General features: G+C 37.0%; 1 protein-coding gene across 1 annotated transcript in view; it reads right to left on the bottom strand.

Annotated features, from left to right (window-relative positions):
- Positions 1-23,654, bottom strand: part of USH2A (usherin) — a gene marked incomplete at its 5' end in the record, with an annotated part of 188,964 nt that overhangs the window by 3,587 nt on the left and 161,723 nt on the right. Inside the window, 8 exons of the mRNA XM_015818019.1 lie at positions 2,976-3,220; positions 4,630-4,713; positions 6,815-6,991; positions 9,838-10,055; positions 10,921-11,159; positions 12,132-12,341; positions 20,934-21,249; positions 21,705-23,221. Coding sequence (XP_015673505.1) covers positions 2,976-3,220; positions 4,630-4,713; positions 6,815-6,991; positions 9,838-10,055; positions 10,921-11,159; positions 12,132-12,341; positions 20,934-21,249; positions 21,705-23,221 — 3,006 coding nt within the window. The remainder of the gene's footprint in view (positions 1-2,975; positions 3,221-4,629; positions 4,714-6,814; positions 6,992-9,837; positions 10,056-10,920; positions 11,160-12,131; positions 12,342-20,933; positions 21,250-21,704; positions 23,222-23,654) is intronic.

The following is a 23,654-nucleotide window of genomic DNA, read 5'->3' as shown; positions in this document are numbered from 1 at the left end:
CCCCCCTCACCCACCCACCCTCAAAATAAGACGTAAAAGAAAGGAAAGCTGTTAGTAGTAAAGGCTTATGGTGACTGAAAGCCAATTTGTTGCTTCCACAGACAAATTTGCCTAGCATTTGTATGGGACTGCAGTGGCCGAGTGTTCCGAATTCAACACAGTAATTGAGTTAGATGTAAAAGCAGCACTGACAATTATCAGCACTATATGCTGTGTGACCTTGAAAAGGATAATAAAACTGAGCTACTCTTTCAATCTAATGGGGAGGGGGCACAGAGAGCGAGAGAAAGGGAGACTTCCTGGCAGTTAGAAACGTATCTTTCTCAAATGTTTATGCAGACATATGCATTGCAAAGGCTTACCTTATCGGAGCTCAGTGAAACTTGTGAAGATGAGATAACAGGGACTTGTAAAGAAGTAGCAATAGGAGGCTAGTGTTGCGAATTATCAGGGAAAGAGAGAAACATCATAGGTATAGGAAATAAAGGGGGGAAAGTGAAGGCAGGTAGAGAAAGTCTGACGTTAGAAGGCAGAACAAGAAGAGCACTTCAGATCTTCTAAAGCATAAGACAAAACAACCACCACCACCACACCAGAAAAGCTGAGGGGATGAGAAAGTGAAACACTTTTGAAATATAAATGTTCCCCAGTTGCTGACTGCCTTAGAGAAGAAATTAGATAGTGGATTATGCTGAAAGAATATAGCAATTTTTGACAAATACCAGTCGGTTGGCTTAGATGTACATCCACAAATGTCTACATCTAGCATATGTTGGTGTATAGTCATGGCCACATGGCCATGGAAATATGTTCAGAAATGCTAGTTCCCTTGGCTAAGAAATGAAGATGAGCCTTGCCCACTAGAGTTGGACACAGCAGGAAAGGGGAAAACTTTATATTTATCTTTATACATTAGAATGGCTAAGTTTTTTTGGGGGGGGATGTAGCTGGAAGGGAGCATCAGCAGACAGATACAATAGAAGTAGACACTTTGTACAAACACAATCCAAGAGAGTCTCTTCTGATATGGCCAACACTTACTGCTTACAAAAGGATAGCATCTGTACCCAGTTTAAAGTAGAGTTTTATCTTACTCCGTCAGTGACAAAAAGTATTTTGTTGCTGGTTTTTATAAAATTGGAGGAAGGACTGGGATTAAAACTCTAGGTGTTTGAGACAACCTTCTGATTCTGTCCTTCCCCTGTAATATACACCAGCAATAAATATCAGAGTTAGAGAAAATTCTGCTTCTTGCTTGGTTAAAGTTTGTTAGAGCCAGTCCAGCACAAAGAGTTTTAAAAACCAAAAAAATCCCAATGTGTTGAGTATAATTTTAGGGTTCTAAAATAATTATACTGGGGAATGGAAATGTTAAATTACAAATAACCTGCTCTCATTATTATTCTCCCAAAGGCCCATGGTTTTATCATCACCATCCAGAGTATCATCTAATTTCTTAAGGCTTGTAGATATTTTATTTCTAATGGTGGCTGTACTTTTAATTCAATTTGAATTGCCTTTTTAGTAACCTTGCCTGCTTTTTTATGAAAAAGAGAGATAAAATTATTCAAACTAATAAATAAAGCATCCAAGTTACTTCCTAAATTGTGTATTAATTTTCCTATCTCTTGAAGAGATCTTTGAAAATTGAGCCAGGGCTGTGTCCATAACATTGTCCCGTGGTTGCCAATAAATATTTATCGCCTGTTGAGCAAGTCAGAAAATACATTTTCTGCATGAGGTTGTAGAAGTGCTTCCACATGAGAGGGCACCTTGATTATCTTAATATTTCTGTTTATAATTCTTTTGCCTACAACCCTAATTTTACTCAATAGCCATCTTGGCTATCATCCTTGAAAACAGGAATAGAAGACCTGAGATATGGTAGGAAAAACAGGCCTATGTGTGTCTCTGTAAAAGGTAAAGGTTTGTTTGAATCTAGGGGACAGTGCTCATCTCTGTTTCTTAGCCAAGAGAGCCAGCATTGTCTGAAGACATTTCCATGGTCATGTGGCCAACATGACTATATGCCAAGGCACACGGAATGCTGTTACCTTCCCACTGAAGTAGTACCTATCTATCTACTCACATTTGCATACTTTCAAACTGCTAAGTGGGCAGGAGCTGGGCAAGAACGGGAGCTCACCCCATCATGCAGCACTCAGGTCTCAAACCTAAGCAGTCAGCTTTCCACCTGACAAAGTCAGTGTCTTTAATTGCTGAGCCGTTGTGCCCCCCCCATGCCTCTTTATATTGAACATCTTATAGCACTGTATGAAGATGTATTCTTTATGTATGACTTGTGACTTTTCACATACTTCCAAAACAAACTCTACAATGTTTGGGCCTCAAACTTAGAAATGCTTGAGGAGTAGTCTTAACTGTCTACTGGCAAGCCCTAGATGTTTAAATAAAAATGGTCAACTTGCTAAACTCCTTAAAATGCTTTTAATATAGGGACAAGCTGTGAAAATGAAACATTTACCTGTACATTGCATTTCCTCACCTCATGTTTTAAGGGAAACATATAATTAAGTTGTGCCTTCTGGTGCATTATGGCAAGAGAGAAGGCAACACAGACAATCTATTTTGGGCAGCGTAATGCTTTGAGCATGTGTTTAACCTGCTCAGCCGCTGGAATAAAGAGACTTAAAAAGTGTTAACTTGGACAGCCTTATTCTTTGGTAAATATAGCACATTTTTTTCTGCTTTGCTGTGGAAGTGATATGTGGAAAAGATTCCACAGTCACATTGGGGTTTAAGAGCCATTGCTATATTAGGAGCAGTAGTTTGCCCTTAGCTATTGTCTTTAAATGGCTATTTTTAATGTCTTTCAAATATTGGCTTGATTTATATGGTGTTTGTTTTCTATGGTGTCTATGGGCATATCCATGTTGTCTCACAAATGTCCAACTCTAGTACAAGGCACCTCTTCATAGGAAATCCATTTGCAAAACATAGGCGGAGCACCATACCATGTGAGTTTCTCCTTGTGAATAGACATTCATCGGTGACATTCTCTTTTGAACTGAGACTAAAGGAGGCCTTTCCCGTGAATACAGCTGCTTGTTTATTTTCCTCTGTAGAATTAGAGACAGGAAAATTGCTAGAAGGATCAAGGCAAGGATCGCCATTAGTATCACAAACCACAACTCTGTGTAGAACATTGCTTGCTTTGTGTTGCCTTTGTTATTTTCTCCTGGAGTTGTCAAGACAGGACCTATGGAATCCAGAAAAAGAATTGATGGCAAGCAAGAGATGGACATGGGGAAGAGAGAAAGAGGGAGAGAGAAACAGGAGGAAATTAACATGTTATTTCAGAAAGAAAACATGTGATTCAACTGTTCTCTGTTAGTTTTGTAATTTGGTGGTACTTCATCATACCCTTCTCATTTTCAAGGTGCTGCAGTGCTTAAATATGTGAGTGGTCAGTGATGCAAAGCAATTTTCACCTTGGAGAGTGTTTTTAGTTTTGGCATTGCTATTTTCAGTGGGAACCAGCCTCTACACTGGGAAGAAGAGGTAGACCGTGTGTGTTGAAATCAAAGCAGATGTATCACAATAATCTTGCACAGCTGAAATTGGGTGGTGAGTTTATGCTTTTAAGTTTAGGCATGTTGCAGAAAGCTTTCCTGTGCTCGTGCCAAAGAAATTAGAGTGACAATGCCCACTTATGGTTGTATTAAAAAAAAATAAGGATATTTGGGAATGAATAAGTGGGGCAAGATTTACAAAGGATTTCATTGTTCTTGTTTTTCAGCAAAGAATATGTATTTGCAAACGTATCTGGATAAATGTCAGACAGTTTGATCTTGCAAGCCTGAAGCAATAGCTTGTGAATTTTGAAGGAATATATCTACCCGTGAAATAATAGCATGGAAGCGTGCCAAGGCAGTAAACCAGCTAAGCCACTCATTCACCAAATGAATGAATAAATGAATGCTAATCTGGCTTTCCCCTTTTCATTAATTGTCTCCTCTATTGTTTTCAGCTTAAGGTAATGTCTTGGCTGTATGCACACTTCATTCTTGCAGACAAGACAGTAACGATGTTAACGCATAAACATTTTTGTATTATAAATAACAGCTACCTGGAAGCATAAACAGAGATGTATGAAAAAGAGTTTGACACCCTCTCACTCACTCTGTCATGGCCAAAACAAGCTATTTCTGCAAAGTTTGCTACTGTAGTTGCATTCAAATGGAAGTTTCCCTTCAAATGCAAATAGCAGACTTGGATTGGTGATTTTTGTCAAATTGAGGCATAACATTAAAAAATAAAATTATTTCTACAAAAAATAATGTGCCCATTTATTTGTACTGATCCAGTTAACATCATGTTAAGTTTGGTTTGTGTACAGCAAGTATTAAAACTGAAGAGAACTGTTAGTATAAGGGAACACAATTGAGGTATTTGTTCTTGATTCATATTTTTATGATCTTATACTGGATAAAAAAGAACTGTATGATAAAGAACCAAGGCACTAAAATATTTTGCATATTTTATAATGCATAGATGCAATTAAGAGAAGAAAACATTTATTCTATGGACTAGGTGCTTCATACTTCAAGCTAATAATCGTAGCACAACTTCCAGACACAATGATGAACATTTTTTTTAAGTAGTTACCAAATCCAATAGCAGCATTGTATTTGATTACAGGCGTTTCAACACTCCCTTCATCAGTGATGCAAGTCACCTGAAATAAATAAACTGAAAAGAAATGAAGAATTAAAAATATTGGCATTATATGCACCTTTTATATTATCATTTCATTTGCACATCTATATAGGAGCAATTCTATCCTTTTTGTCTTGGAAAGCATAACATGCATTGATATTCTCCCTCCATATTTGGAAAGTTTGCAAATGATAATTCTATCCTTTAATGGGATGCAAAAGTCCAGATAGCCACAAGATGGCAGCAAAGATTTTTTTCTGTTTCTTGTCTGCCACTGAGTGTTCGCCTGGATTTTTGTAACCCAGAACTGGAAGCAAGCTGGAAGTGATCCTAAAACCTATAGCCCTGAAGTATGCCACCAAATACCAATAAAATGTATTTATCTTTGCTGGATCATTTAAATGAATCCCCACATATAATGGGAAGAAGAAACAACCAGCAATCACTATTGCTTCTTCTGATTATTATTCCCATGCTACAGTTAGCAAAACCTGAGAACCACTGAAGCTCCTTGAGCTTTAACATTTTTTTCTACTTTAATCACTAACTTTAAAATCAATATAAGCATGGGAGATGCTTATCGTAATCTGTTCCAGACTGTCCTTTTATTACACTAGTATTCCATCAGATTGTTTTATTTTTTTCCCCATCAGTCTTCTTTCTTACGAAATGTAAAAGCTCAAAAGCTAGATGTACTGTGTTTTCACAAAAATAAGACTGGGTCTTATATTAATTTTTGCTTCAAAAGATGCATTAGCGCTTATTTTCCGGTTAGGTCTTATTTTGGGGAAGTATGGTACTAAATGCATCTGTCTGGCTGATGATCCTAACTGGGGCTTATTTTTGGGGTAGGGCTTATATTACAAGTATCCTGAAAAATCACGGTAGGGCTTATTTTCCAGTTGGGTCTTATTTTCAGGGAAACACGGTAGGTATCCAAAATATTAAAAACAATGGGTGGTAATGTTTGGCCAAAGGCTAAGTTAGTTTAGTTTAATTCTTGCATTGGCAACTTCAGGATGGAATTGTCAACTGTTGTCAGGAGGACTGCTCTTATGAATGACCTGGAAGCTACAAATAGCATGGAACGGATTAGGTAATGTACAGCATGGAGTTTCTTTTGATGAGTATATATCATCAAATTGGTATTCACTCTCAGTGAACATTCAGATTTCTTAAAGATGATCTGTCCCTAACCTGATCTTTCCAGTCTTTCAATGGTACATTTATTGTCACTGTTATTAAGTCCATTTAGCTTGCTGTTGATCATCCTCTCCTCCTTGTCCATCTCCCTTTCCTGGCATTTGGAGTGCCTTACCATGCATTTATTAGATTTATGATGCCCACTAAACTAGATTCAGTGTTTTAATGTTGGCAGACAAAACCCAAAACAATTACCTAAGCAAACATTTTCAATTATAGCAACCTCATCGATATATAAATGATCTTTAGAGATGGTCAGATCTTCCATGCTGTATTTCGTTGTTCCATGATGATGCAGAGATAAACCTTCTCTGTGGTAGCAGTTGTCCTACGGAATGAGCTCTTCTTAATGGTATATTAGTTCTATGTATTTAAGGCATCTCTTGAATCCTTACAGTGGCATTCCCTATCCATTAACTTCCTCTAAAATTCCATTTCCATTCTGACTGATGAATTGATAGCCAACCTTGTTTGTTCATCAGCTCAAGGTAGTGAACATAGTGCTTCTTTCTCCTACTTCTACTTTTCCTTACAATATTAACCCTGTGAGGTAGCTTGAGAAGTCACCCATATAGTGTGCTTCCATGTTTAAGGATGGACTAAAACCTGAGTCTCTCCACTCCTAGACCAACACTTTATGTTGGTCTCTTAAGATTTGGTTGGCAAATCTTCGCCTGCTATTCTGTGGCTGTGACTGTGAAACTGAAACAAAACAAGCAGGTACACCTCTCAATCAAAGGGCTCAGGAGCTAAGGATTAAGATATGGGGAAATATTTTTGGTAGCTGTTTTATTACAAAATTGATTGCAAAGCTGCCTTAATCATAATCTGATCAAGTTATGGAGGAGTAAGTAATTTAAATAAAGTTGTGCACATGCATTGCCCTAAAAAGCCCTAAAAAGCAAGATTAAAGCTGAATATTCAAGCTTACTTTTGTCAGATGTCCTTGGCAAATACAGTCTGGTATCAAAGCCACTGTAGATGTGTTGCCCTCCTTCCATTAGCACATATTCCTTCAAAAGCCCATTCAATAGGAAGGTATGACTCCAATCCAGGAAGATGGTGGATAAATTTCCGATTATGATAAATGGAGATTTGTACTGAGGAACTGGCAAAAAAAGAGAGAAGTATTAAGACAGTAAATATATTGATGTAAGCACTGGAGCCGTTTTATGACTCAGTTATGGAAAGGCAAAAGCTTTTGTGAAAAAAATTAACTTGTCTATATGGGAATGCTACAAATGAAGAACAGGACAGACTTACTGTAATAACTAGCACTTTAAATACTGCACTTCATATACTTGGACTTAGCAATTCTTACCTTTTTTTATTATCAGGAAGACAGCTCTTTCTTGCAATAAAACCTCAACCGAAATCATAAGCTTCCTTGTTTTCTGTGGAACTCTTTTATTAATTCTTAATAACTTTTAATTAATCAATAAACACCAACCAGACATTTACATTTTAGAGGGGACTTCAGCATTAATTATAAGAAAGAAGCTAGCCAAATCATTAGCTATTGTTCTATGGATGTTTACATCTATTATTGTTCAGCTAGTAGTTTCAAACAATGGATGATTATCAATTAAATAAAAATGTTTCCAATGAAATAAATAAAATTCATGGGTATTCCCATTCCAGACTGCTGTGTGTCTTTTTGGGAGATGACAGAGATAGAAAAAAAGGCTGAACAACAGTGTGAAAAAAAAATATTGCTGAGGCTGAGCAATGCTGTTAAAACTAGATCCCTCCCATAAAGACTATACTATAACATAACGAGTTTTAGTTGACTACTTGATCCCAGAAATTCTATCAACTTTTACTCTGTGTTGCTTTACCTTTGTCCCTATCCACTTCTACTTCATTTACCATCCTATAGTTTATCCCAGTGGCTCTCAATCACAAAGATATGTAGACTTCAATTCCCAGAATTCTGGGAATTACCAAGGATGAGAAACTCTGACCTATCTACTTTTACTCGATGGTTGCTGTTGTTTGTTCATTTTTTTGTGGGGGGAGAAACTCTTCAACTTCCCCACCTGCCTTTCCTACTCATCATCATTCCTGTGATCCCAGGAATGTAGCTTGTCTTCTTCTATTTCTTCCCTGCTTCATGAAGTCTGCAGGTGCTGTTTGGTGTTGAGTTTCATTCACATTTGGTGACTGTTCTTCAGAGGTATCATTCAGGACTTCCTCCTGTAAACTTTTCTGCTTTCCCTGTCTCTGACTTCTTTATTGTATTTCAGGGTTGCTGGACTCAGTTACAACACCGCAGACAATATTGTGTCTGTTGGTGTGACTGCACCTTCTAGCTGCTTTCAATGAGTTGGCCCTTGATTGTCAGTTGTTCTTATCTGGAACTGCTGTTGCTTCAGCTCCAGTGCATTCAGCTCTTTTGGGGCTGCTTCCCTTCCTTCCTACCTTCTTGTTCTGTCCTGTTTCTTCCTTTTTCCACCACTGAGACACTTCCTCTTCAGTCAAGCCCCCCCCCCCATTTTTAAAGAGCCAGCATTCCAAATAAGGCATAAGCAAAGGAAGGAGAGCAGTGTTATGTGTTATATGTCCTTTCTCTCACATTCCTCCTCAAATTACCCCTCAAATCATTAAAACTTCTTACTGAATTTTACGAGGTATTGGACATGTATTATAGTTGGTTAGAATTGAGGAATAAAAAAGTAAGAGAAGTAATGTAAATAATTGTTAATAAACGTAAGAGATATAGGACATAGTATTGTTAAGGAAAAAGGAAAATGTATTGTGTATTGTGTATTTTGTCTGTTTGAAAAATAAAAAATATAATAATAATTAAAGAATCATTAAAACTTCTAACAAACACTCTTGATAAGAGTGAACTAATTGAATCTGAAAAAGACTGAAGTTTGACTACAGTTGCAGTAACTGGGTCTATAACATAAATGTGACAGGAAAGTAAAATAGTAATAAATACATCATTTTTCATAATAAATATTTTAAAAACTTCATGAGAGTGAGGACCTTTCTGCTTTCATCAAGCTTTTATACCTCTTAGGAAGTACATTTTGCTGCATTTTTAGAATGTAGAATGCTTTCCTCTCAAAGCCTTTAGTTCAAAGGTACTATTACAACATGATACATTGTACCAATCACTTAATCAATCGTCTAATTCATCATTACATAAGCAAAAGGCTAATATTTAGGATGCAAAAGGAAAATAAGAAATCTCCCCTGAGTTTGTGCTAAGCAAAGAAGAAAAAGGATCAAGAAGTGACCCTGTTTTTTTTAATATGTTCAGATTCCACCAAAGAAAGTGAAAAAATAGACCATCTGAGCACCTAGCAACAAAAATTCTAATTATTATTGGAAGAGACTTTTATTGGATGAAGTTTAAAACTGAATAAAATTATAGGAGATTGGCTAAAAAAGAAACTTGGTTGGGTAATATAATCCTATTTCAACTGCTTTTGTTTAAGTTTATTTCTAACATTTGGAAAATATGCTTCAATAACAGTAAAATCCTCTGATTTCACAACCCTTTAACATACCACAAAAGCTGCACAGTCTTGAAACTATGTAAACAGCTAAAGGGTTTGACAAATTTGCTTAATTTTTCATTTTCACATTTATACTCACTTCTGATTTTTGCAAGGAACAAGAAAATCTGTTTACTATAAACTGCAGAAATAATAAGAGTAAATTATAAAAAACTTATAAATTGGCCATTTTCAGTCATCTGTTTTAAAAAGCTACCAAGTAGGCAGAAATTAATGGTATTTTTGAAAACCCAGTTAACAAAAATCCTATTAAAAGAAAAACAAATTAAGGTTTTTGCTTGCTATATAAGGTATCAGTTACATAGCCTCTTTTACCATACTAAGAATAACAATTCAGTCCTCAATGGTTATGATTGGAAACAAAGCATTCCTAAAAGTGATGGAAATCAAATCCAGATCCTTATTTTTATCTGTAGAAACTCACCCTCTTTTTCAGTAGTAAAAGTAATCCATTCTGAAGTAGTGCTTCCAACTGAATTGTAGGACACCACTTTCAGTTTGTAGGTTGTGTAAGGCTGAAGGTCACTCACACTAGAATGCCGGTTTTTCCCACTATATCTCACTTCAATAGGTCCAGGCTTACAAACTCTTTCTATGGGCAGTAACCAAGGAAGACAGGATGTGTACATGTGGAGTTCATATCTATAAGAAAAGAAATCAATAATAAACACATCACTTGTGTTTGCATATTGCTTTCAACTGTAATATGGCTTGTTTCTGGCTTAGTTGATGAGCAATCCATTCACATTATGATGAATGTATATGTGAACCAAGATAATTTAGCTTACTTAGCAAATCATAGCTAAGCAAACCGTAAATTATCACAATATGTGAAGTCAATCCTTTCTGGCAAATGTGAGTTTATCCTTCCCAATATCAAATGCTGATAAAACGAAAAGGTTGACATCCAGCTTAATTGCTTTAGAGTTCTATATATCCCATTCATTCTACTTATGTGCCTGTGCATGACTTTATAGGAAAATGGTACGCCATTATTTCAGTGAGGCAGTGGAGTAATATTTTCAATAATTAGGGATGAATAAGGATAATTCCCATTGCCTAGACTTCACAGTTGTATTTTCAGAATCAGTATCAAATTCTAATTCATATTATGTTTCAAAAGTCTATATAAATACATGTTAGACACTTAAATTCTACTAAATAGGAAAATAGGAGGAAGAAGAGTATAAGGTATGCTCAACACCTTGAGTTATTTATGAAACAATGAAGATAGGATTAATAAACCTCTGATGTATCAATTTTTGTAGTTCTATAAAGATTATTACATATATTATCAGATTCATTTTGTACATCAGAACTATTTTATGAATAAGTAAAGTGCAGAAAAGGAAGGGGGTTATACACAAATACACATCTCCCTTGGTAAAGGAAAAGAAGGAAAGGCACAGAAAAAAATGAGAGAAGTGAGAGACAGGATAGTGAGCATTACTAAAGCAATAAGTAGGTATGAATTCCCACCCATAGCGGATTATATCTGAGCAGTTACCTTCTCACAATGCCATTGGGTTCCTGAGGAGCATCCCAGAGAAAAGAAGCATTTCTTGACGTCAGGTTCTGTATATGGGGAGAAGGCTGCTGGGTGGGTGCAGCTGGCTGGGTGGTGACTTGAGCCATTGGCCCCTGGCTGCAGCAGTTGAAGCATGTGCAAGCTTCAACCCCAATAGAATAAGTGGTAAAAGGTTTAAGTCCATGGATTGTCTGCTGAGCAGTAGTGCCTTCTGAGAGCTGAAAACAGAACAAAAGCAGAAGTAGACACTGACATGCAAGTAGTCCATGTACTGCACAAGGCTCAGCTGGATAAACTATATATTTGTTCATTGGATTTTTATCCTGCCTTCATTTTTTTTACAAGTCAAGAAGGTGTATTTCAGGCTCCCTCTTCCTATTTTCCCAACAACATCTATAACAATCTTATGACGTAGGCTGGGCTGAGAGACTGGCTCAAAGTCACTCAGCCAGCTTTCATGCCAAGCAGAAGATTAAAACTCATAGTCTCCTTAGTTCTAGTCCATCACCTTAACCACAAGACTCTGCTGGCTCTCTGACCTAATCCTAGATAGGTTTAGACCAAGAAAAGGCATATAGCTTCCTAAGAAGAAGCAGTGACTAAACCAGACCTTGAATAGTAATACCCAAACTGATAGACATGGTTGGCAAGTTGGTACTTCCACTTTTTTTCATCCCCAAAACTGCCTATATTTTGACAATTCCTATAATCCTTCTTTCCTCACCAATGCCCTTTTTTGAGGGAAAGGTTGATTTAATTTATTTTTTAATTTCATATCAGTAATAGTTAAAATCTAGTCTGAGATATGCTATACCCGTCGTGGCGAACCTATGGCACGGGTGCCACAGGTGGCACGCAGAGCCCTCTATGTGGGCACGCGTGCCGTCACTCCAGTCCTAGGCTTTCAGCTGGGTTTTATAAAACCTTTTCGCTTTAGTCCCACCCAGTCTGCTGTTACCACCGCAGCCACACCCATCCAATGGGCCACATCCACCCAGCACCCGACAATACATAAATGGGTTTTGGGTTTCACTTTGGGCACTCGGTCTCTAAAGGTTCGCCATCACTGTGCTATACCATTATTCTATGCAATCAAGAGGAATATTGAGGACAATTCAATAATAATAATAATAATAGTAATAGTAGTAACCACAAATTTCATCAACGCAAAGAGTTTGATTCATACTTACCACCTTCTCCTTTCCTTTGGTGCCATTGGAGAAGAACCTGTAGAGGGTGATTATTCCATTTGGCTTTAGAGGAGGACGGCTATTGACCACAGCAGAAGTAGAAGCTACTGTCTCAAACAAAGGGGCAGGAAGCCCTTGAGGAGGGGCTGGGCCAGTCTTACATTTTATCCAACTGCTGGCAGTTCGGCCAGCAGAATTAACTGACCAAACCTGAAAAACAAGAGTTTATAACAGGCCTAAAACATCCTTCCGGGGGAAAAAAAATCCATATCATTTCTGCTTTTCTTTATTTAACTACACTGCCCAGAGCCAATCTATGCTACCCAGAGCCCCTCAATGAGGGAGATGAGCAATTAAGAAGTTTGATATATAAATAAAAAATAACAGAGAATGCTAAATCGCCTTCAGAACAAATTGAATTTGGCAAACATTTTTGTAGTCTGCATCTGTATTTATTTGACTATTTATTTATTGTCTTTTCCAGGTGCCGGAACTCACACATGTCATACAACCCGCCTTGCCTACCTTACAAGGTTCCATCCCAAAAAGGTGCCGGAACTCCGTTCTGGGCGTTCTGTGACAAAAAAAAAGCCCTGGTCTTTTCATCTCTGGTGAGCTCTCAAGGTGACTAGATTGAGACCATTATCTTGCCTTGAAATGTAATTTCAGGTGGCATCTGTGGCCAAGACAGTTTTTCCCCAGGTCCATCTGGTCCACCAGTTGCCTCTCTTCCTGGCTCAGGAGGCCCTTCTGATAGTCCTTTATTTCCTAGTCACCCCATGGCTCAACAACTGCAACACACTCAATATGGGGATGCCCTTGAAAACAACTCAGAAGCTTCAGTTGGTCTGGGATGCAGTGGTGCAGGCAGTGATGGCTAAGCCTCAGTCTGCCCATGTAACAATTCTGCTCTGTGAGCTGCACTGGTTGATAGTTTGCTTCTGGGTGCAATTCAAGGTGCTGTTATCAACTATAAAACCAAATATAGAAAAAGGTTGTTTGAAGCTACTTACATGCTATGGGTATAGTAAATTTAGATTTTAGTAAGGCATTTGATAAAGTAGACCGCAGCCTACTTCTTGATAAGATAGACGATATTGTCTATCCCACATTGTTTTATCAGATGGATTTGCTAATCAAATGCACTCAGCATGTGGTTCTTAATAAAACTACATCTACATGGAGGAAAATATGTTGTGTGGTTCCTCAAGGATTTGTCTTGGACACAGTGCCCTTCAACATCTTCATAAGTCATTTAAATGAGGAGATTGAAGGGGTGCTCAGCAAATTTAAGGATGATACATAACTGGAGGGAATTGCTAGCACTTTGGAAGGTAAACTTAAGATTCAGAAGAATCTTGACAGACTTGTTCAGTTGTAAGAAAAGTAAGGTCCTGCACTTAGGCAGGAAAAACCAAATGCATAGGTACAAAATAGGTGGTAGCTGCCTCAACAGTAGTAACTGTGAGACAGATCTAGATGGCCTAGTGGACTACCACTTAAGTATGAGTCAGCAGTGTGCCACAGCTGCCAGCTAAGCCAATGCAATTCTGGGCAGCATCAACAAAGGGATAGTATCAAGATCAAGGAAGTGATAATACCACTCTATATCACTCTGGTGGCACCATGTTTGGAATAGTGCATCTAGTTCTGGTCACCATAGTAGAAAAAAGATGCTGAAGCCCTAGGATAGCATGGAAGCACAACAAAGATAAAAAGAGTTCTGGAGACTAAATATATGAAGAACAGCTAAAGAAACTGGGTATGTTTAGCTTAACAAAGAGAAGACTGAGGAGACATGATAGCAGTCATCCAATACTTGAAGGGCTGCCACAAGGGATCTGAACCTCTCGTTTAAAATTATTATTATATTTAAATATTAATAGCACTGATAAATGTGATTTTATGTTTTCACTGTAAACCAGTGATTTGGTAGCCAATGGACTAGGAAATTAAAAAACAAAACAAAACAAAAGTAAGTTTATTTAAGGACTGTACAGTTTTAAAAGATCATCATACATGTCAACATTTCATTACGTTCACATGAACAACTTTCAGGATTGACTTTCCATCTGAGTAAATGCTACCACAGTATGCCTGATATTACCATAGAGTTGGAGGATTGAAAGGACTTTGGAGGTTTTTTACTCCCGCTTCTGCTCAGTGCAGGAATTCTTGTACTATTCTGGACAAATGGCTGTTCAGTCTTTTCTTGAAATCTTCTATTTTTGGAGCATTCACAGAAGCCTAAGAAGACAGGCTGTGAGAGACTGAACAGCTCTCACAGTCATCTCGTCCAGCAATCTCTCATGTTCATTCAATGTTCATTCAATTTACTTCTGAATTATTTAATGTTACACTCAGTAGCATGGAAAGGTTATAACATAGAAGTGCAGTAAACCTTCTAGCATTCTTGATCATTGGCATGAGGTCAATCAGCTCAAGTCACAAACTTCCTTTAGTAGCACAACATACTTAGTCCAGAATGCCTGCAGTAGCAAAAAATCTATGGAGATCATAAGAGAGCTGGAGCTGAGTTGTATGTGAAATGTTAAGGACACAGTGCACCCATGGATCAAAGTTACCCGTGTTATTAACATTTAAATATAAATAATCTGTGTTAAAAGCTTTGTGAATATTTGTGTGTAGCAAATCGATATATCCAGCCTACTCTTAGTGTTCTGTTTATTCATATTCAGCTGATTATACTGAACATGTAATATGTTGATAATATTGCTAAACTGATAATAAAGCAACAAATATATTGCCTAAAATACAATCTTTATGAGGGTTTTGCAAATATTTTATGCACATGGGAAGGGGGCTTCAGTTCTAGAATTCCAAGATGTAATAGCCAAGAAAGTATCTAGTTTAAAGCTCTTCTTTGGACATGGCTTTGTTTTTGTCAGCTTCACAAAGCCAGGGTGATCTGCACACTATATGAAACTCAGCAGTTATTAAACAAGACCTGCAACAAATCTGCATGAAAATTAAATTTTACTTTCATCAAGGAGAGAATAAACATATGGGAGGATGTTTAATCTTATTTATCAAAGACCATTTGTATAATTAAACACGAATATCATAAAAGGTTGACTGAGGTCACGATTTGCATGAGTAAGTAATTTGTAGAATGTCAGGTGCACTAGATGGAATAGATGGATGTGTGAATATATAGGGTTAAATTAGACTCAATAATAGTGAACCACACAGTGATCAATCAGAATGATAGATCTAAATGGCAATACAAGGGGACTGTCTGTGTGATTTTTTAGTATTAAGTATTCCTTAGTAAGCTTTCATGTCGGGCAGTTCTAACTGTACTAAAACTTGCTCTTATGCTATCTCCTAATTTTCTGCTGTAAGATTTGAATTTATTTCAAACCTTGCAAAGGAAGCCAAAGGTCCTAAATACTTTCATAAATTAAGAGTTTTAACTACATAATGGACCTTGTTACTGTGGATCTAGCTTCAACTGCAACCGAGAAACCACTAGTACATCATTGGTGCTAGAAGATTCAAGAAAAGAAACCAATTTTAGTGGCCTCAGCTATGCAACTAATGTCTGAAAGCTATTTGAAAAGTATTCTGTTGAAGTCATAAGACTATTCAATTGCAAGATGGCCATCTAATTATTATTTTTTTATTTCAGGGATCATACTGTTTCTTTGGAATTGTTGACTCTTAAGTAAATTGTGTGACTCATACAGTATGCTTGTACAGAGTGAAAGTAAAGAATACAAAAAAATAATAATTATATATGTTGGAAGGAGGAGGAGGAAGAGGAGGAGGAGGAATAATAATTGCAAAAGACAGCTTTCCTTGGAACAGTTTACATTCTAAGATGATATCTTTAACTCCACAAATCAAACATCTGTCTATCCCAGATCCTTGAGAAGGACTTGATAGGTGGATAAAAATGCCAAATCCAGTCTCAACATCTGGCTGGCTGGTTGTATGATGAACCATAGTAATAATAGGAGTCCCAGTGAGGCACTACTTTGACATAGTAATAGGTGTCTTAGGTGCAACCCCAAAACAGCTGGACCATCATTTGAACACCATCAGCACTGATAAAATCACTGTCACTGTAAAAGGCAGCTCCAGGTCATAAGAACATATACATGTAATATTAGCAAGTTAAAAGTTACTAAAAATGAAACCTTTTCATACAATTTCCAGGCTCAGAAACAAAAGTGTAATATTCAGCTATAACATTAGTATCATACATATTCAATTATTAATATAAATTCATAGGAATCAAATCATTCATTTTTCTAAACAATAGCATCAACTAAAACATTTATGGATGAAGGGGACATGGTAAAAATCTTCACTGTCTCCAAATTATTGTAGATTATCTTCGTGTGGCTAATGTCCTTCTATTTAATCAAGATTGCCTTGTAATTAAAACCTTCAGTGTTTCAGTATCCAATCCTGCTAAGTTTTTTGGATGAGAAATAGGCAACTTTTATCTGTCAGACAATAAAACCTGGCGACTGAACTCTGGACATAAATGCCATACTAAGACAAAACATCTTAAAAAAAAAGTTTCCACAATTGGTTGATTTTGTGACAGAGGGATTAAAAACACATTTTTTAAATATATATATATATATAAAAGGTAAATCAAAGCTTCAGACAACTTTGGTTCCTTTTAAATATTTTATTGCATCCATAACTAACATGGATGTTTACCTTCAAAAGACAGACAATTTAATAATTTGTTCCTATTGGTACATAATGAGATAGTTAAAACACTCCCAGGAGAGAGATAAGCAGATATTAAAAGGTCTTTCCAATACCTGCACTGACTAAGGGCAACAGTTAATTCAATAGATTCGATCAAAATCACTACTTCTTTCAGGCCTGCTGATTTATTACTTTGGCTGTAGTTAGTCATCACTCATTTTAGTTTGCTTTTCAGAGCTCATAAATTATGCGGTATAAATAAAAAGATACAATCAAGGAAACCGTATCAATTCACATAACACCCAGGGGATGTATACGCTCCCACGACACTCACAATAATGTCTTTTTAAAAGACAGGCCAATCACAGTGTTCGAGTACATCGGAAACCAACAACCCAAGAGGTCTTGCCCTAATGAAGAATTAGCAGGTTCGTAACTATTGTATCTGTATGTATGAATTTATCATAATTAATCAGGGGCTTTTTAGTTACCTGAGCAATTGTGCAAAGATTAATCACCAACTTCACTCACTGAAAAGGGATAAAGAGATTTGTTTTCTCCCACCTCTGTTCTTGTTTCTCTCTGATGTTTCATAGAGACCAGCCCTCACTAAGCTGCACCAATTGGAAATCAGCTTGTCTAAAGTCCAATCAGCAGTCAGCAAACAGCAAATACCGTAGCTATAAATATAGGAGCCCAATCAGTCCCTGCTCGGTTGCCTGTGGTCTACATAGATCATCTTGCTTCTGAAGATACCAACAATCGTTGCCAGCAAAACATAAAAAACCTGTTGTTTTAGACCACTGTCATTAAACCCTGAAGGCAAACACTGCCCCTGATGCTTCATATATCTGAATAAATAATGATAGTTTCATTTATTTCTTGAATTAAAATCCAATATAAAAACAGTTCTGCAGAATACCCCCCCCCAAAAAAATGCTCCATAAATCGGATGCCACCAGTGAAAAGGCCCTGCTTTGGTAGACAGAAACCACAGCTCTGATGATTAGTATCTCAACTGAAACATTTTTAAATCAAAGCATGTTGTGGGTCTCTAGATTGCAATTATTGATTGGAATTCTTTGCACTTCTTTGGAAGGTATTCCAGCTGGCCTTTGAATTTTAGGAGTCAAATTAAATTCTGGAAAAACCTGTGAGTTATTACAAATGCATAAACAATGTGTAGTTGATAAACCTTTGTATCTTCCCCCCAAATAGGCTATTGGCATTGTTTGAAAACAAAGTTCTGTGAACGTTTGTCTCAGAGAATGGGATGTAAGACACTATAAATAATATGACATTCCTTGTCCATCTTTTAAAAATTGATACTTAAGCTTACATACCTATACCTTTGAGCAAAGAAAGAACAAATGGTTCTCATTTATTTCATGGCCATTGTTCTTGTTGATACTATCTGAGTTTTCCTTGATAAAATTTCAGCAAACCTATTATCCAAATACTTAAATGATCTCACTTGTTCTATCTCCTTATCATCTAATGCCCATCTATGTCTCTTTGGTCTTTTAATAAATATTGCCACCTTAGTTTTTGAATCATTTATCTGTAAATATGCTTTCCTAAAGTAAGTGCCAAACTCTGTCAGGATTCTTCTCATTCCAATTAATGTTGTTGACATGACCACCATGTTGTCTGGTACTTTGTCCATCTCTCCTTTCTAACTGGAGATTTCAGAACTGAACCTGGGGTCCTTGGTGTGAAAAGAATTGTTCCATCTTAAGATCTTTCTCATGCTGCCTTAGATTAAAGAGTTTGTTAAAGCTTCAGAAATAAAACGAAGAAAAGATATTATCATTTAGTTATATTGTTAACGTCAGAACCATCAAGCTGGACTCTGAAGATTGACAGTATTTTTTAAAGGCCTTCTTTCCATTTCAGGAAATTTAGTTGCATTTAAAACTTTATGGCCAACAACCACGGCTCTGAGAGAGATGCAGAAGAATCAATATGATGCTTAATGAAAAATAAATCTGGGTTTCATCAGCATAATAGTGAAAGTCAGTTCCTACACTTATGAATTAGATGTCTTACAAGCAATATATATTCAAAATTTTGTGGCTGACAAAGAGTTAAATGGCCACACAATTTTGAATTTACAGTGTTCACAGTAATGACGTCTGCCTGCAAAAGATGCTCCTAGACTGGGGTGAAACGCAGAACAGATTGCTTTACATTTGGTAGGCCAGGTGTTCCACCCAACACATAGTTATATATATATATTAAGAAGAATATAGACATGCTTTTTTCTTTCACCTAGACACCTTCTCCATTTCAGAATAAAACTGATAACTGGTAGCATATATAGCTTAGTGCATCAGTGACTAATTTCAAAGTAGCTGTTAATAAAGATTTGATAAATAAAACAACAAGCAAAACAAAAATAAGTGAGCAATGGCTTGCAACTTATTTGAATACTTATTCAGCGTGTTAATGGTTTCAGCTGAAATCTAACTTTGTGGATGCCATTCGATGCTATCAAACTGCATATTTATGCATAACATGTGAAAGTGCATTTTCACAACCCTCCCCCATTACTGGCAAGCTCAGAATGTTTGATAGTTTCAATTGGGTCATTTTAGTAAAATCTAAATTTGAGTGCAATCTCTGAAAAGATTGGGTTTAATTGCAGTAAGAATGTTCAAATAATTCAGAAGTAAAGTAGATAGTTGCACTTTTGCTTAAACCTAAATTTAAGAAATTTAAATCTCTTCTAAATATGGTCTTACTTTATTGTTCAATATAACATTCGGGAGCAGCATTGTGCAAAATGATAGGTTGTCCTCGATACAGTATGTTACAGCCCACGTAAATGCTTTTAAAAGGATGCGTGCTAGAAGAAATATCAAGATTCCTATCATTTGAATAATTAAAACCAGAAGGCTGAATATATACTAATAACATTTTCCAAAGGAAACTCATCATTTCCTTAAAAGGTCAGAGATTGTCACAATTATTAGCCAAACTGTCAGAGATTAGGAAAAATAGGGCCAATTGGAAAATATGTAAATATTATTTAGTTAGATTCCTTCAGCCAGCTTACGGTTTGCCAAGATTTCATAAAACTTCTGGTTTGTCTGCCTGTATCTGTTTGCCAAAACGGCATAAAACCTCTTATTTTAAGTGTATTCTCTCTCTCTCTCTCTCTCTCTCTCTCTCTCTCTCTCTCTCTCTCTCTCTCTCTCTCTCTCTGTGTGTGTGTGTGTGTGTGTGTGCGTGTGTGTGTGTGTGTGTGTGACACACAGAGATTCCAACCTCTAATGTGACAGGATGAATTCCAGAAAGCATTCTAGCAGTTCTCTCATTGTTAACTCATTGAAGCTCAAAGAAAATGGCATCATTAGAAGTAGGAAATCAAATAATTGAAGAGCCATCATCTGTGATGAAACACAGGCTTTCCCGTGATGTCAAACATTCCTCTGAAACTTGCCATGTGCAACGATCTATATCCCAGGTGCACCTATGCAGAATTACAAGAAGCATTCCAAAATTTTCAGTGACAAAATTTGTCCAAGTTCCCAAGATCCTGATCTGTCCAGTTCAAAAGATGCTAGGAATAATTACTGGAATTAAGGAACCATTGTTGCCTCTTGATTGTCACAAGTACAGTATAATAGACCACTGGATATACTATATCACTCAGATAATATGCTAACTGAAATACTCCTTATGGGGACTAAGTCAGCCAACAAGACAAGAGAGAGAAATAGATATACACAAACCAACTCCTACTCCTCCTCTTCACACACACACACACACACACACACACACACACACACACACACACACACACACACACCAATTTGTATATTTCTAGACCTTATGTGGGAAAGAGTTACATCTGCATCCGAACTGGAGTAGAAGGCACTCATATCCTTTCAGCATCATGCCCCTGGCAATCTGTCAAGTTTGCTATATCACAAAACAAGTTCATGTATAAAGAGGAATTGCTATGCCATCTTGAAGCACTGTGATCACTGACAATTCTTAGAGGGAATAATACCATTGCTAAGATACTGTATATTAACCATTTGATAAAGAGAATTTCTCAGTGAGATGCCCAGAAATTTTCACTGTAATCTCCCATTTTCGTACCTGATATTCATATTCAGTGAAAGGCAGGAGCGTGTCGTCTTTGAATGAAGTGGATGAACCATTATAAACAAGGCTGACATTGTGTTGATTGGGTAATGGCTGTCTTCGATAAAGTTCATAATGTAAGATGTCTCCATTTGGGTGCTTTGGGCCAGTCCACACAATGGAAAGAACAGTCTGGAATCCATCAGGACTTGACTGGACATCTATGAAAGGAGCTGGCTGTATTTCAGGGGGTGCTTCAAGAGTTTGTATGGATGCCCATTCACTGTGAGTACAGCCCAGAAGACTGCAAGCTTGTACTTGTACTTCATACCTTTACAAACACAAATCAGAAATGAGCTAGTAGAATCTAGGCTTTGCACAACATATAAAGGTAACACAAAGTACAGATGTTCTACAAGACAAAGTTTGCAGACATTCAAACAAAGAAGAAATGCATTCCTTCAAAATCACTGGATTGTAATTTAAGGTCTTTTGGCGAGTAAGAATCTAATCATATGAATTGAAAATCTGGGCAGAAAAGAACACAACACTAAATTTGTTAGAAATATAAAATCTGATTGGCAAAGGCTAGCTATAAAAGGAAAAAAAACTGATTGACTAAGTAAATTTAATCAACAATCCTTACAATGGACAAACTAATATGCATGCACCTCCCAGTTTTTTCATGAATGCAGTGAGCTAATATGCCTTGGGAAATTTATTTATGTTCTAAAGTACAAGAATTCCCTCCTCATTTACTCATTACAGCATATGCTTACAACATACCTGTGATAGGGTTTTAGTTCTGTTAAATTGTAAGACTGTCTTCCAAAAGAATCATGGAATGAATCCAGATAAATCACTTTCTTTTGTGATTTAATAGGCTCCCGAAGAATGATAGTATAATTGATTATGTTACCATTAATCTTTGCTGGAGGATCCCAAGTAACCAAAATTGTCTGCAAGGACCATGGATGCAACAGAGGTGGAGACATTCCAGATGGGGCAGAAGGATCGGTTCTTATCTTGGCTATCTGACTGGTGACACTCCCTTGGCTGTTGGTTGCAGTAACAGTATAGATGTATTCCACTCCAGGAGTTAACATAAAGTCCTTATAGTGTCTATCTAGACCTGAATAAACCAGCAATCCATTCCTCCTTAGCTCATAAATCTGGATTTTACCATTTGGATTATTGGGAGCTTTCCATGTAATTTCTAGAGATTCTGAATCTGTCACTAGTAACATGGGAGGATCTAAGTTAAGAGGAGGAGCTTCTATTGTCCAAGCAGATTGGGATGCACTAACAGTGCAGCCTCCGTTGGTACAGGCAACCAATGTGATGTCATATTTAGTATAAGGTTGTAGATTCAATACTGTCTTGAATAAACTCTTTCCAACATATTGTTCTTCATCATTCAGCTTTAAAATGTACTTTATGATTTCACCATTTTGAATTTGGGGTGGTGCCCAAGATATATTAATCTGGGTTGAATGTATACCTTCTAGAGTAGGAGGGCTGACTATTGCTGGAGCTGCCTCTAATGTCCGTATTCTGGAACGGTCACTAGAGCAGCACCCTCCCAGGGTACAAGCAGTTATTAAATAATTGTATTCTGTATATGGAAGCAGGCCTTGATCAGTATAATTGAAGGTTGAAGCATCAAAGCTAAAAGGATAGGGAACATCATTTCTTTGGAGCTTATATGACAGTAGAACACCATTGCTTTTTTCTGGGAGTGACCATGAAATCCATATTTTGCTGGGATTTTGAGGGATATAAGTGAACATAGGAGCAGCCATGCCTTCTGGGGCAGCTTGGCTGGTTTTTGCAGCAGACCAAGGACTATCAGTGTAGCCTGCTGAATTCCAGGCACGTATTTTATATTCGTATGTAGTCCACGGCTGCAAATGCTGAGCATGATATACAAATGCGTTACTCCCAGTGTTATATTCTGTGAAAACAATGTTCTCTTCTTCTGTCGTTCTATTTTCCCCTGAAGCATTTTCTTTGGTGTGTCTGTGAATAACTTCATAGCGCATTATTTTTCCATTTGAATTAATTGGCTCAGACCAGCTCAGTTCAATGCTGGTTGCATTCACCAAATGGATTACAGGAGCCATTTGAGAAGCAGGAGGGGCTGCATCTGTCCAAATTTGCTGCGGTGAAGAGCGAGTGCAACCAGCTGCTGTACAAGCTTCAAGAACGAGAGTGTATTCAGTGAAGGGATCAAGACGTCTGAAGAGGAACTGACGAGACAAACCACTATATTCTAGATTACCATCATTGAAAATATTGTAAATCTGAAAGGAAAGACAATGTCAAAACATTACCAGCAAGACCATTAGTGGCCACATCAGGCAACTTTTTAAACCTAATACAATCCACCAAATAGGTTCAATAACTTTTCACAGGCTCCATTGGTAGCCCATCCCTGCTGCTCTTTGGATATTGTAAAAACAGGGGGTTTATTAAAGATCCAGCAGGCATAATAAAAAGCATGAACCCCTCTTTTCTTTGGGGAAAAAGTTTTACTCTGTAAGGCTAACACATTTTATTATGATAAAAAAGAGGACATTGTTAAAGTACACTTTAAAAAAAAACTTATTGAAAATATGTGATTGCTTTTAGCACCTTATCTTACAGATTTTTCACAGTCTTTTACAATGGTCATGTAAAACTTTAACCCCAGCCCCTTTCTTGATTTAAAAATCAAGACTAGATTTAAAAATCTAT

This window comes from Protobothrops mucrosquamatus, unplaced genomic scaffold (genome assembly GCF_001527695.2).
Source record: "Protobothrops mucrosquamatus isolate PMUCROS unplaced genomic scaffold, P.Mucros_1.0 scaffold665, whole genome shotgun sequence".
NCBI classification, from domain to species: Eukaryota; Metazoa; Chordata; class Lepidosauria; order Squamata; family Viperidae; genus Protobothrops; species Protobothrops mucrosquamatus.
The sequence above is the reverse complement of the archived record's forward strand: the minus strand, read 5'-3'. Positions and strand labels throughout refer to the sequence as shown.